The sequence below is a fragment of the Colias philodice genome, chromosome 8 (genome assembly GCF_061535455.1).
Source record: "Colias philodice isolate Cphi_HAF_F1 chromosome 8, ilColPhil1 Martin Lab GWU primary, whole genome shotgun sequence".
Classification (NCBI taxonomy): Eukaryota; Metazoa; Arthropoda; class Insecta; order Lepidoptera; family Pieridae; genus Colias; species Colias philodice.
The window spans coordinates 5,324,164-5,338,789 of record NC_143093.1 but is presented as its reverse complement, the minus strand read 5'-3'; the positions used below and the strand labels follow the sequence as shown (position 1 = coordinate 5,338,789).

General features: G+C 31.6%; 3 protein-coding genes across 3 annotated transcripts; 1 reads left to right on the top strand and 2 right to left on the bottom strand.

Moving 5' to 3' along the window:
- Positions 1–992: 992 nt before the first annotated feature.
- Positions 993–2,984, top strand: KdelR (ER lumen protein-retaining receptor). Its single transcript, XM_089698169.1, has 5 exons — positions 993–1,179; positions 1,250–1,509; positions 1,615–1,761; positions 2,051–2,156; positions 2,254–2,984. The coding sequence occupies exons 1-5, from the start codon at positions 1,089–1,091 to the stop codon at positions 2,286–2,288; spliced, it is 639 nt and encodes a 212-aa protein (XP_089554295.1). The 5' UTR covers positions 993–1,088; the 3' UTR covers positions 2,289–2,984.
- A 136-nt stretch (positions 2,985–3,120) lies between these two features.
- On the bottom strand, positions 3,121–13,101 carry PolG2 (DNA polymerase subunit gamma-2, mitochondrial). Its single transcript, XM_089698164.1, has 6 exons — positions 12,706–13,101; positions 12,257–12,391; positions 11,653–11,812; positions 8,602–8,714; positions 3,951–4,055; positions 3,121–3,236 (listed from the first exon to the last, which is right to left on the bottom strand). The coding sequence occupies exons 1-6, from the start codon at positions 13,099–13,101 to the stop codon at positions 3,180–3,182; spliced, it is 966 nt and encodes a 321-aa protein (XP_089554290.1). The 3' UTR covers positions 3,121–3,179.
- GatC (glutamyl-tRNA(Gln) amidotransferase subunit C, mitochondrial) lies at positions 13,085–13,742 on the bottom strand. Its single transcript, XM_089698171.1, has 2 exons — positions 13,344–13,742; positions 13,085–13,262 (listed from the first exon to the last, which is right to left on the bottom strand). The coding sequence occupies exons 1-2, from the start codon at positions 13,655–13,657 to the stop codon at positions 13,085–13,087; spliced, it is 492 nt and encodes a 163-aa protein (XP_089554297.1). The 5' UTR covers positions 13,658–13,742.
- Positions 13,743–14,626: the final 884 nt, after the last annotated feature.

Below are 14,626 nucleotides of genomic sequence, written 5' to 3'. Positions count from 1 at the left end.
CGGTATCGTGGGTCAAATTTTACCCATACCAAACAATCTGTTGTAGAACGTTGATTTTTTTATAATTTGTATAAAATATTGTTAGTCATGAAATAAACAAATATTTTTTTACAAAATTAACTTTGTTTCATTTTAGAATATATAAAAAAATATTATGTTTTACACGCATTTGTAACTAACCTTATTTTTTGGCACTTTTTGGTTAGTGTGAACTTAAAACATAAAAAAAAAATAGAAATGTAAGAAAAAATTTAACTAAAAGATATTTATGGCACTTCTCATATCTTTATAATAACAAAAAAATATATTACTTCTGAGATCAGCATAAAATAAAAAAAATGACAACCAAAACCAAAATGACTTCTACCATCAACCATCATCCTCATCTTCTTTGCTCTCATCTCTCGTATTTTCTCTTATTCTCGTATTCTCCTCTTTTTTTTTCACTGTCGTCAGAACTTACTCCAAAATACTGTCTTCTGAGCAACTAACAGGTTAGGGACTGTCTCGATCGTCATCGATGATTTCGTCGTCACAAAGTTGGGTTATATTTGGTGTCCTTTCATTTTCCGATTCCAAATCATCACTTAAGTCGTCTATATCAACTCCTCGATTTGTCTATCGTTCAAAAAGCCTCCATTGTAGTACAAATAAACACTAAAACAAAAAAAGTACGTAATTACACCCAGTGAAAAAAGTTACATATTTGGTGTCGTGGGTCAAACGTGACCCAGACAGCTACTTACCTCCGCTCCTAAGATAGTCCCAGCGCTGCACTTCCACCCCCCGCCGCAGCTAGTGAAGCACTGAGAATACGTAGAAGCGCACAGTCGTTGCATAAATATTAAAAGAATTATAACCGAAAATGTTCGCTTCTGGGTCAAATTTGACCCACGATACCTGCTACTCTATTATAGTCATAGGTACAGCACAATCCTTTCACAATAGTAAATAAATGAATATGGTGGTAAGTGGTAACACTGTTCGCAATGACTGTCAGTCAGCCACGTCATTTTTGCTTGAATGAGGTTGTTGAGTTTTAGTTAACGCGGCGTCTAATTATAAGATAGTTTGAAAAACAATAAATCATGAACATATTCCGTTTACTTGCAGACTTATCCCACCTTTTAGCTATTATTATCTTGTTGCTTAAAATATGGAAAACGCGATCATGTGCAGGTAAAACATAAAACCGGCATTCAGACATAGGAATTTTATTGCATTATGTTTCATACAATATCTGTTTCAGGTATATCGGGAAAATCCCAAATACTTTTCTCAATCGTGTATACTGCACGATATTTGGATTTACTTACAACGTACGTGTCGGCATATAACACAGTAATGAAGGTGGTGTTTATCGTGGCTTCATATGCTACCGTGTACTTGATGTATGTTAAGTTTAAGGCCACCTATGATCATAATCACGACACGTTTAGGATTGAATTTTTACTAGTTCCATGTGTGATCCTTGCATTGCTGATAAACCGTGAATTCACATTCTTGGAAGTGAGTAATATTGATGATTGTTCAATTGATTCAATGATACAATACATAAGAATCTTGATTGTTTTTACATCTTTATTTGTATGTATAATCATAATTACATTGCAGGTGTTATGGACATTTTCCATCTACTTGGAATCTGTAGCTATCTTGCCACAATTGTTTTTGGTATCCAAAACAGGAGAAGCAGAAAGTATTACATCACATTATTTGTTTGCCCTGGGTTCCTACCGAGGATTGTATCTACTAAATTGGGTATGACTGATTTATTATTTACTTTATTAGGATAATTTTGGTCTTATCTAGTACAAGCTTAGCTTTTGCTTTCTTGCATTGTAGAAAACTTAACAATTTATATACTAAAACCTTCCTTGTGTACCACTCGATCTATTAAAAAAAGTACATAACAAAATATGTTGTGAAATTAAAAGATCAGACATAGTCAGCGTTACCCTATCTAGAATAAAAAAAAACAGATATATACATGCAGGAAGTGACTGTGTTTAATACTATCTTAATGATAATATAAAATTTTTTTTTTCAGATTTACCGTTATATTGTTGAGGACCATTATGAGTTGATTGCGATTGTAGCTGGTGTTGTGCAAACTGTCTTGTACTGTGATTTCTTCTACCTTTACATTACAAAAGGTAACCAAATGATTCCTTCTCTTCACCTTAAAACTCTATATAGTTAAGTGCTACATAAGTTTTTATACTTTACTAATTTTTACATTTTTATTTTCAGTTTTGAAAGGAAAGAAATTACAACTGCCTGCATAAAATAGTTAAAAGGTGCAATAAGAATAGACGAAAATGTCTGTCTGATATTTAAATAAGTCAATATTACCTAAGATCTAGTTTTACATGAAGCAGTTTGTATTTAAAACTTTAACCACAAATAGTGATGAATCTACCGCATAATGAGTTGTTATACAAAAATAATATATTTTAATTTTCATGCTTCCTTTATTTAAAACTTTTACTAAAAACCTTGGTAGTTTCTTGTTCTGACAAGTTTATTTTTCTACCGTCATACATTATGCTATGTTTATCTTTAATCAAACCAAATTAGTATTACACATAGATATGCATGATTTGACCTATTTAAATGTGTGTTTCAAATGTGAAATGTAACTAGAATGACATTTTAATGAATATTAATTATTGTAACACTCTTCTTAAATTCTGAATAAGCCAATGTAGGCATCCTACAACCAATTTGTGGTTGTAAACATTAACTAGAATAGTTAATAAGTATAAATTAACTTAATGGTGATTAATTATCTTCCAAATTATACTGATACAGATAAAAGGTCATTGTGAATGTGATTATGGCGCAAAGCAATGTTTTATTGTTGTTTGGACTAGTAACTTAAAACAGCTATTTACCCATAAATATCTTTTTTTATTTAGCCCATAAGATTTTAATGTAATCTTGCAATAAGTATTTGTGAATAAAATTTGGAAGTGAATAAAGTTTTATTTTTTTAAATAATTTTAAAATTAGTATTAACAATGGTTTGGACATTTGTGTTATTTTATATAACCTTTATTCAGGTGTTTTAACATTTAAATGTAGGATTAATTATGCTATTTTAGAAATAACAGAACATTGAGTTTTAATAACTTTTAATTATTAACTTCTTACTGATGTTAAATATTTATATACAACTATTTACTACATATTAAGGCTGCATAGTCTTCAAAGTCCGCTAAATGAACTTGTTCCTGAAATAAACAAATTAGAAATAAATAATAAGTTAATTGTGAAGATAAAGACGCGGTTATATTTCACCTTACAATGGAATAATTCTCCTCTTATTAAATATATAATATGAACTTATTTACATATAATCAATGAACTGTTATCAACTATGTCAATTGTTTCTACTTCCAATCCAACTGATAAGGCTAATGTACAAAAGTATGGATGTCGCTTATATTTTTAGTTTTAAATTTGATAAATATAAAGACGGAAGATTCAATAATCACTGTTGATTAACAGTTTTAATTTTAATAAAGTGACATGAAAGATGACAGAATGAGCCTGCTGCTGATAAATTACATGCACCTTATATTATGTGCAATTTTGTTAAATGTTGGTAATTAAGATCATCAAATTATAGTAATATATCTTCAAAGAAAAGCCCACATAGCTCCCGTTCCTAGATTTTCTATAATAAACCTAGCCTTTCTAAATACCTATTCCTAAAAAAATCAATTGCGAGTTTACTTAATAATTAATTTATGTGATGGATGGGATTTCTTCTGGTAAGTAATCGAGTTTATAGTGCATAGCTAATTTAATTTATGCACACTTAAGTTATTTATACGATCAACTCCTTTTGTATAGATCTAACAATATTACCACATAATAAATATGCAAAGATTTAAAAATTATCCAAAATATTATAGTAAATAAGTTAATTGTTAATGTCATACCTTCAACATTGTACTGCTGTTCAGCAAATGAAAAATACCATTTTTTAGAGATTCATCACTTAAAATCGCAGTATATGTGACACCCTTTTCGAGATTTTCTTCTATCTACAAAAAAAGACATTGGGTGCGGTGAAGAGAATTTCAAACTCTTGTGTATGACATTTTATTTAAAACATTAAATGCAAAATTATTAGTTTACTAGCTGTGCCCGCGACTTCGTCCGCGTGGAATAGTGACTGCATAGTAGGTAGTTACTACTTAACTTTTATTGAATAAACACGTACCATAAATAATTAAACGAACTGTTAGTAAAATTTATTACTAAACTGAGCTAAAATATAAAAATAAATACCTAGTTAATTTTCTACGTAAAATTTATTTTAAATTATGTCATATTATTTTTAGGCACCAGGAGGGAAGGGAGCAAATTTATTTTTCTTCCTTCCTTGTATGGATGTTTTTGACAATATATCGTGCAGCAACTGAGCGCCGAGACAAACGTCAAAACGCAAAGGAATAGAATCCGCTATCAATACTAATTGACATAAGCGTATGATGTTTTGCTAAGGATTTGTTCACCCTACACCAACGACGACGACGACCACGAACAAAATTTTCATCCAGTCGCAATTTAACAAAATTGTGCAAAACACAATTAGAATAAAATATTAAAATTTCCGTGCCAATTTTTTTTTTGAGATCAATGAATGAAAAAGTAGATTTTTCGTAGAAACGGTAAAATTGTCTATAAAAAACTTCAATACATTGTTTTCTAGGAGCCACCGTTTCTACGAAAAATCTATTTTTTCATTCGTTGATCTCAAAAATAAAAATTCCAATCACCAGAACGACAGGAAATTTTAATAATTTATTTTTAATTGTGTTTTGCACAATTTTGTTAAATTACGACTGGATGAAAATTTTGTTCGTGGTCGTCGTCGTCGTTGGTAAGGTGAACAAATCCTTAGCAAAACATCATACGCTTAAGACAATAATTAGTATCGATAGCGGATTCTATTCCTTTGCGTTTTGACGTTTGTCTCAGCGCTCAGATCTTTCCTGTCTCACGCCTGTAGTAACTAAACCGTTTAGACCGTGCAATAAAAATTAAATAAAAAAAACCCCAACGCAACGAAGAAAAGTGCATAGAAAAAGGAAAAAATGTTGTGTGGTTTTATGAAACCACGGTAAAAGTGAAACTTAGGCACAAAATTATCGTATTTGTACGATAATGACTCCGAACAGTGCTTTATACCTACTCGGCAGCCGACCGTCACGCGACATGCGCTACACAGACCAAAAAGTTTGAGACGATGTAATAAAAGTTTCACTAATTTTACAAACTTCCTGAAGATCTTTAAAAATAAATACCATTTTAAATATTTATAAAAATAAAAAAAACAAAGTCATCGGGGCTGCCATACCATCATTATCATATCATATACAATTATATTTTTTTTATAATGGTACTTAATTTTAAAGATCGTCGGGAAGTTTGTAAAATTATTATTTATTCCTTTTCCTTCGTTGCGTTGGGTTTTTCTTTTTAATTTTTAAATTTTTAACTTCGGTTTCTTATTTTCATGTGATATTTTCAAGTGAGCGAGACCTACCTCTACCTCCATATTACATTCCTACATCATATTGATATCTATAAGTTTGTTGCTCCTTGACATCTTTTAAGTTGGGCCGTAACCGTGCACAAATTGTAATGGATCACAGTGGCAAAAGAAGTGGTATCTTTAGGAAAAAAAATTGCCAAGAGCCAGGCCTATGTGGCTTTGAGTATAGTTCAAAATTTCCAGGGTGTGGCTATCCTCTCGCTCCCATATCCCCCTTTCACAGACTTTCAACCCTTCTCTTTCCACACCTAGTAAATGGCAGAACCGATTTTGATGTAAACCATATTATCTAATTATACCTATATGTACACGTCATATCCTGTCGTTTGATGCTCCATTTGGTTTATTTATCTAACCACTGTCACCCCTAAATGTAATAAACGGATGAACCGATTTCGATAAAACACGTTGCTCTTTTATATTTTGATATGCCGCTTGAGTATATTATTTGACCACATTCGATTATTGTTCATTCCCACTTTCACCGCTGTAATCTAATAAATGGATAAACCAAATTGGATAAAAATATAACTAATATTTTTTCCCACATTCCTATTTTTACCTCTATATACCTAGGTATAATAAATGGATGAACCGATTTTGATACACTTTATCTAAGAACCAGCGTCGGAAAATATGCTGCCTAACACGCATCTAATTCGTATTACCTACCTGTAAGCGAGCTACGGTGGCACAAACAGACAAACATAGCGGTCAAACACTTATCACCCATCTTTTTGATGGTTAAAAATGGTTAAAAGGGGTTAAAAATATAATACGACATAATTTAAAGGACATTTTATGTATAAAATTTACCTAGAAGTAAGCAAAATTCTAATTTCCCCCTTCCCCCCCTACTACCTCAGCTTACTCCCCCACCCTTGGGTACTTTCGATATGATCACCTGGACATTTATAAGGAATAATTGCTGTAGCGTATAACAGATAACTTACGTTTTATCGTACATTGTATAGTGTACAATAGAATGCCTTTGCAAATGTTCGCCGTGAATACTTAAATGGTCATAACTTTTTTATTTACAAACCGATTAACATGAAATAAACACTTAATGTTAAATGAAGATTACCACAATATATTAGTGAAAACCGCATCTAAATCGGATAAGCCGTTTCTGAGATAAGCGTGCACAAACATACAGACAAACAGACAAAAAAATTATAACTACAGTTTTGGGTTTGGGATCGATTTAATAATAACCCCTGCTATTTTTTTTTACATATTTTCATTGTACAGACATCACTTTTCTAGAATTTTATTATAATATGTATTGAATATTGATTGACCACGCGCAAGGTTACTAATTTCCACTACATCCTCACGCAAATCGTCAATTTTTATGAACATTGAATCTGTAAATAAAAAAAAATCAAAAGATAAGTGTACCTAATTTTAATAAAAAGCTACTAACAAATAAAGTTTTATCAAGAACTAAAGTGACCTTCTTTGGGCGTATAATATAGTCTTGTAAAAGTTATACATGATAAAAATAAAATTTCATCATTTTCTTATTTTGTCATAACTTTAACTAATTAAAAACATGAGTCTAATAATATAATTATAATAAACAATAAATATAAAAGCTACAACTTACCTCTTGTGGGAACGCAAGAAGGCGAAAATTAAAAAAAAAGCCGAAGATTTTTAAAAATGTAACCAATGAACACAATCACTGTTATCTACTATTACCCAAAGAGAATACAAATACTACGTCTATTTTACCTATATAACTGTAACTAACATCAAATAAGAAACATCTACCCTCACTTATAAAAATTTAGTATATTCACATGAAATATAAGCGCACCTGAAATTTACTCTGGGAAGATATGAATTATTTATTTAACTTTAAAAAAAAAACAACCTCACCAACATCATAATACATATTTAAATTATGAATTTCCAAGGAGCGTTAATATTATGTAAATTGATTTAATTTTAATGAAATCTCATAGATGGCGCTGTTTTAAATTTGTCTTTATACTACTAAGATTCATTAAACTGTTTCTCTGCCAAAATTACTTAAATGACGTAGTTTTTATAGTGTAAAGGTAGACAATAGCATGGCTTACTCAAAAACAACATTTAAACATGAGTCTTTATATTGTACGCTATAGATGGCGCTGTTTTAAATTTGTCTTTATACTACTAAGATTCATTATACTGTTTCTCTGCCAAAATTACTTAAATGACGTAGTTTTTATAGTGTAAAGGTAGACAATAGCATGGCTTACTCAAAAACAACATTTAAACATGAGTCTTTATATTGTACGCTGTCGTAGTACACGGAATACGTAAGAAAAATAAAGGTTCACAGCTCCTCCCCCGAAGGTGATAGCATGATAATATGTATATAACAGCCTGACCCGACCTGTTAGTAATATTCATGCAAAATTTGAAGTAAATCCGTGCAGTACTTTCTGAGATTAGCCTGGACAAACATACAGACAAACAGACAAACAGACAAACAGACAAAAATTCTAAAAACTATGTTTTTGGCTTCTATATCGATTATAGATCATGGATTATGTATTATTTAAAAAAAATATTCAATGTACAGTTTTGACTTTCCTACGATTTTATTATATGTATAGATTGAAAAGTCCCATTATGGCCTGCGCAAACTACGGACTTTTCTCCGTGACAGAGAAAAAAGGCTCCGAATTGTAGAGAAGAGCACGCTTTCAAAGCTAATATTCAGAGGTTACAAAGCAGACTAAATGTCCGCCGTGTGCGTTGTTTCGCCAAGTCACAAGTATTCTATTCGATTTAGGGACTCCCTCGTACTTTTGTCTTTCTGCTCACTTCATGTTTGCGGTTATTCGGGGGACTTTTTGTATGCGGTACTTTGAATCCCTCGTTTGCGTTACTCGATACGATCGTTAGTGGTCTTTTTTAACGCACTAAAATTTCTCGTCTGCGCAGGCCATTAAGTTTTTGTGCTAAAGAGTCAAAAATATTCATAAGGCCTTACCACCTTCTGCGTTTGAGATGAGATTGTAATAAATTACCTGAGTTTGCAGTGGCAGTGAGAAATTAGGTAGCCATGTTGATATGTGTCTTGCATTTAGTTTGCTGTAAATGAGGGTAGCCAATTCTTGCAGTGTTTGTTGATTATTTGAATCTAAAATTGACAAAATATATTATTAAATTTAAAAAAATAATAATAATGATATTAATTTAAAGCAGTTTTTTCATTATTAATTAATTATTTCATTAGGTACATATTCATACAGTTTAACTTTGCCAAGTTGTGAAAATAAATAGTACTAGACTACAAGCCCGCATAGGACAAAAATATGGGTCAAATGAACCACCATGGGACATATCTAGAACGATAGCAGAGCAAAAAATAATAAGATTCATCACTATGCCGTCACTTGTAAGCTGTCCAACTGAGTGCAGATGAGAATTGAAAAGTACAGGTAGACTCGGTAAATTTTGGTCATATATTTTTGTACGGCATTCTTAACCATCGATAGATCCATTAAAAATAATAAGAAACCGCTCAGTGCCGTACAAAAATGTGGGTCCACCAAGTCGGAATTTTTATTTAATTTCCGAGAGTTACAGGGGGTAAATTTGGTCATTTGACCATGTACGGCATCTGTGTCATACTATTGCTATACTGCTTTTAATCCATTATTCCGCAACGCCGTACAAAAATCATGGGGACAAGGGGAAAAAATCGAGAGTTACAATCCCCTCTCTTTCCCCACTCCAGGGGGTCATTTGACTAAGTACGGCTTCGGTTCCAAAACATTATCTAGCACTCAAAAGTACTATTAAAAGCAATGCCGTCAAAAAATAATTGTTCTTTTAAATGTATACCAATAATCATCTTAATTTCATCGAATTCTTGATATAAAGAGCTGTAAGGTCATTTGACCCTGTACGGGAACTTTTTTTTTAACATGATATTGTAAAATTCAATTGTTGTATAGTATTGCCGTTCAAAAGAAACCGTTCTAAAAAAAGTTATAGAGAAATGCAAAACCAGAAATTTTGTTAAAGTTTAAACATCGTAGATTAATGAAATATAATAGTTTTCTACACTTTATCCGTTGTTTTAAATAGTATTAACATAGATAAATTAGGAAAAAACGATGCCGTACATTTTTATGCAGACCACATCTTTTAGGCTGATGAAAGCGACGAAAGCTACAATTTTAAGAGTGCTTTATGGCCATTTGATACAGTACGGCATTAACATATTTTTACCCAACTACGGCAAAGCAAAAGGAGGGTTATGGTTGTTTACAGGTCATGTATGTATGTTCATCTATTCCCTCGTAACTTCTAAACTACTTATCAGAATTCGACAAATGACATATCATTAGAGGCGTCTGAATTGTTCACTGGATAACCAACGACCAGCTAGCTAAAGGCTATATGGGGTTTCACAAAATCTAATGTGGCGCCCTCTAGCGGACAAAACATACAGAGTAAAAAAATAAAGTTAAGATAAATATGCCGTGTTTGGTATCATTTGAAAGCGCTTTACTTGTACATTTTGAATATGTATATATTACTAGCATTTGCTTGTGACTTTACCTGTATTCATGGACTGATTGCATATAATTCACATCTTTTCGTTCATAGCTTTTTTATTAGTTCATCAATTAAACGGAGTCCATTCCACCTGACTCCGACTTTCCAAGGTGATAATTAACCACCTCGAGCTTCTTAATATTAATGTATTTTTATATATTTTATTATAAAAATATAAAGCAAACATTTCGTTATATGGATTTTTTTCTTTTTCAGATTTTTCCCCTTTGAACCAACGAAAATGTACGGCACATGAAAAAATATTATCTATGCATAAAATACTTTAAAAATAAATTTATTTCGTGTTGTGTCAAATGACCCCCTGGAGTGGGGAAAGAGAGGGGATTACAACTCTCGATTTTTTCCCCTTGTCCCCATGATTTTTGTACGGCGTTGCGGAATAATGGATTAAAAGCAGTATAGCAATAGTATGACACAGATGCCGTACATGGTCAAATGACCAAATTTACCCCCGGTAACTCTCGGAAATTAAATAAAAATTCCGACTTGGTGGACCACCATTTTTGTACGGCACTGAGCGGTTTCTTATTATTTTTAATGGATCTATCGATGGTTAAGAATGCCGTACAAAAATATATGACCAAAATTTACCGAGTCTACCTGTACTTTTCAATTCTCATCTGCACTCAGTTGGACAGCTTACAAGTGACGGCATAGTGATGAATCTTATTATTTTTTGCTCTGCTATCGTTCTAGATATGTCCCATGGTGGTTCATTTGACCCATATTTTTGTCCTATGCGGGCTTGTAGTCTATACGAGATCCGGCTGCAGGATCAGTGCGTTCATCGGTTTTTTGCTGAAAACCGAATTTTTATGTAACTATGTATTTATAATTAGGAGAATATATATCGACTAGGTTGCCAGTCAAAATTTGGCCGCAAGCATGTTTACACTCAACCTTAAATATTCAACATCTTTAACAGCCGGCAACCCTTATTTGCGGCCGGATTTAATTAGGCAACCATATATTATAATAAATAGAAAAAAATTAGCTTTAATTTGATATATGATTCATAAATGTGCGTTATGAACGTAAAAATAAATCGAAATCATACCTGTTTGCACCAGGCTGCTAAGATGTTGCGGCCAGGTGAAAAGCGGCAACCGTGATTTTTTAGAATTTTTATATCATTTGACGTGATGTAGACTACATTTTATTCAAAAAACAAGTGAACGAATTTTTTCCCAAAAATCGATTAGAAAAATTTTAATTAAACATGCTTGCGGCCAAATTTTGACTGGCAACCTAGTCGATATATATTCTCCTAATTATAAATATACATAAAAATTCGGTTTTCAGCAAAAAACCGATGAACGCACTGATCCTGCGGTGGGATCTTAGACTAAAACTACCTACCCTCGATTTTCAGAAGGTCTGTTAAAATTACGAAAAATTAAATCCCTTTTATTGAATGAACTCTTATTCTATGAATAATGTTTTTTTTTTCAAAAATCTATTAAGTACCCTAGGTAAGTGATTTTTATTACCTTGACAATTTAATGCAAATGAAATTTTATATGGAGCCATTTTATTGTGAAGGCGCAAATAACCATTTGTTGTTTTGTTCAATACTCCATCCAGCAGCAGTGTGCATAGAGCTGTTTCTAAAGACATGCTGCATGTAAGACTTGCTGTATGTTCTGAAAACTGGATACAAGACATTATATTAAAAGACTCATCAATATTCTCTGTTTTATTTTAACTGAAAAAGGAGGAGGTTCTCAATTAGGCTGGTATATATTTTTTTCAGTACAAAGCACCAATACCGCCACTAATATTGATAACACAACACATTAATAGATTACTAGAGATACTGCTTTTATTGAAAACTAGCGGTCTGTCCGTCCGAGCGAAACATGTTTACGTTTTCACTCCATAAGAATCATCCTCATACTTCAAGGAATATAATAAAAAAAGAATTATCAAAATCGGTCCACCCGTTCACGCGTGATGCCGTGACCAAGGAAAACGGGTTTCATTTTTATATATAGATGTCTCTGATGGGAACATACTTATTCTGGATCCATCAACTAGAAGTACTAGGTACATATTTTGAAATAAATCTCAAAAATCAAAGCGAAATATACTTACATTTTTAACTGTGCTAATTGACACATTTTCCACAACAATTTCATTATCTTGGAACTTTGCAACTATCTGAGTGTCTATGGAAGAGGATTCATATTTCATGTCCTTAACTGCAAATAAACTTGGAGTTGTGGTAGTCTATAACAAAAAAAGTTAATTTAAAACTAATATTTACACATGATAAAATTATGAAGATTTAATTTTGTTCAAAAGCCAGAACTAAGAAGTGTACAATTTGAATATCTATTGGGATTATAAGATTTTTACACTACTTTATAGGTTTAAATGTCCAGAATCAACCTCGTTTTAGACAACAGTAACTGAATCTTTCCTCTTACAACTGTTTGCATCTCACATGGCCACTAAATAAGGTATTTTCAATGTGGATGCTCATATTTATTAGAGGTTATGAAGACAGATTTTTAAATTTACAAAGAAAAACAAAAACTTACTGAACTCCACCAATACTTTCTATATCTTTGCCACTGAAAGAAGTACTGCATTATGTCTTGTTTTGGTAAAGTTAGTATTAGCTTCAATACTGATTCATTCTTAATATTACATTCATCTTCATGAAAATCTATCATTTCAGGATACAAATCAAATGTTTTCTCAATGATCCCATAGCATAAGGTGTTCTTTTCAGTGGCATGGCATGTTTCTTTGTTTAAATATACCGGAAAATTTGACTGGGACTTAGAATGTATGGAATGCAACCAGCTTAAATGAATGTTGTGTAAAATGTTTTTACTGGAGGGCTCTATTTTGTATAAATGTTTATTATCTATATTTTTTATTAGAGAGAAAAATGTTCTCAAGTTAAATACTTGTTTAATTTGAGTGCTCATTTTTGCTCAAGTCGATGTTACTATCATTTTGTTCGATTTCATGTAATGGTATGTTTCCTGGTGGTGCAACAAAGTAATCATCTTCCGTTATCACAGCATTCTTAAGAATATCTTCTTGACAGTTGCCTTGAGTAATAACATCATTACGTAAACTTAAGTTCCTGCAATATCAAATATTCATTGGTAAACAAAAGTTGATGGACAGTTCTGATAATTTATTGAAACACTAAAAATATACTTACTCATCTTCCAATACAGAATATAGAGGGTCAACGTTGTCTGTATTTATATGAAGAATCTTATTTGCGAAGTCTATTGAATCTTCTAACACAGTAACACCTTCATTTGTATCGCATTTCACCAGTGATAGTCTTTCTAGTAAAGCGATGGTATTTGAATCTAATGTTGGTTTTTTATTTTCTGTATTCTCTATAGTATTGATGGGACTATGAGGAATTACAGAGTACCTTTTTACATTGATTGGGAAAGAGCAATTAAGTCTTATACGAGTTGAATTTACAAATCTGCAAAACATAGTACAGTTGAACGAATACATTAATATAGTAAGAATATCATAAAATTATGTCTGAATATGAATATTTGTATGAAAATTAATAGACATTCAATAACACAACATTTAACCTACAAATTCAAATTTCAAATTCAAAAATCAAAATAATTTTGAAATCAGAAATGATTGATTGACATTTGACAATATTGGCATTAAATATTAGAGTGCGTTTCACGAAAGAGTTCCCCTGCCGTTATGTTGGCTTACCTGACTGTCAAAAACGAAAATATTTTTTTTAATCAAAAATGACAGAGAAAATATTCTCCTTTCTAGGCAGCCGACCCCGTAAGATACGGGATAAGGCTAGGAAGAAAGGAGAATATTTTCTCTGTCATTTTTGATTAAAAAAAATTATATTTGGCAATGACGTTTAACTATAGTGTTACTATTATGAATAATTTATATTTTTCGGAAGTTTATAAAATAGCTCTCCCAGACTCTATTAAATGTACACTATTTACTAACTTGAAATATATGTATAATAGTAAAGGGATCAATAATATTTTACGAATTCAAACGAAATTTATTTTAAATTTTTAGAAATGGCAATAAGACAATGTGTTGAATACACAATAATGTCATCACAATGTCATAATGACGTTATGTCATAGGATTTGTGCATTGACGTTAGAAAATCTATAAAATAATAAAAATAAACAGTTAGGTTAAGTTAAAAGTGAAATTTAAACGAGGTAGGAAAGAGTATATAATTAATTACTAAATTAATTAATATATAGCAAAAAAAAAAATAAGACTCGGTTTTAATCCAATTCTGTTATTAATTATTACAGAAAATCATGAAGAAGTATCCACGCACCGCTTTGTATGATAAATTACACAGGGGTTTTGTGATTTGCTGCGTCGGTTTAACTATATATGGCTCAGTGATCTTGGGTGAACATTTCTACAGATATTTTAGATATATGAAACCTCAGATAGAAGCATCAAAAGCTG

What these genes read in the sequence shown, in the direction of transcription:
- KdelR (XM_089698169.1), top strand. Translation starts at nt 1,089, where the DNA reads ATGAACATATTCCGTTTACTTGCAGACTTATCCCACCTTTTAGCTATT. An exon ending in GTGAATTCACATTCTTGGAA is followed by an intron (nt 1,510 to 1,614) that starts GTGAGTAATATT and finishes ATTACATTGCAG; the next exon opens with GTGTTATGGACATTTTCCAT. An exon ending in CTACCTTTACATTACAAAAG is followed by an intron (nt 2,157 to 2,253) that starts GTAACCAAATGA and finishes TTTTATTTTCAG; the next exon opens with TTTTGAAAGGAAAGAAATTA.
- GatC (XM_089698171.1), bottom strand. Translation starts at nt 13,657, where the DNA reads ATGTATTCGTTCAACTGTACTATGTTTTGCAGATTTGTAAATTCAACT. An exon ending in TATTCTGTATTGGAAGATGA is followed by an intron (nt 13,263 to 13,343) that starts GTAAGTATATTT and finishes TTGATATTGCAG; the next exon opens with GAACTTAAGTTTACGTAATG.
- PolG2 (XM_089698164.1), bottom strand. Translation starts at nt 13,101, where the DNA reads ATGAGCACTCAAATTAAACAAGTATTTAACTTGAGAACATTTTTCTCT. An exon ending in GAAAGTATTGGTGGAGTTCA is followed by an intron (nt 12,392 to 12,705) that starts GTAAGTTTTTGT and finishes TTTTTGTTATAG; the next exon opens with ACTACCACAACTCCAAGTTT. An exon ending in ACAGCAGTACAATGTTGAAG is followed by an intron (nt 3,237 to 3,950) that starts GTATGACATTAA and finishes TGTTTATTTCAG; the next exon opens with GAACAAGTTCATTTAGCGGA.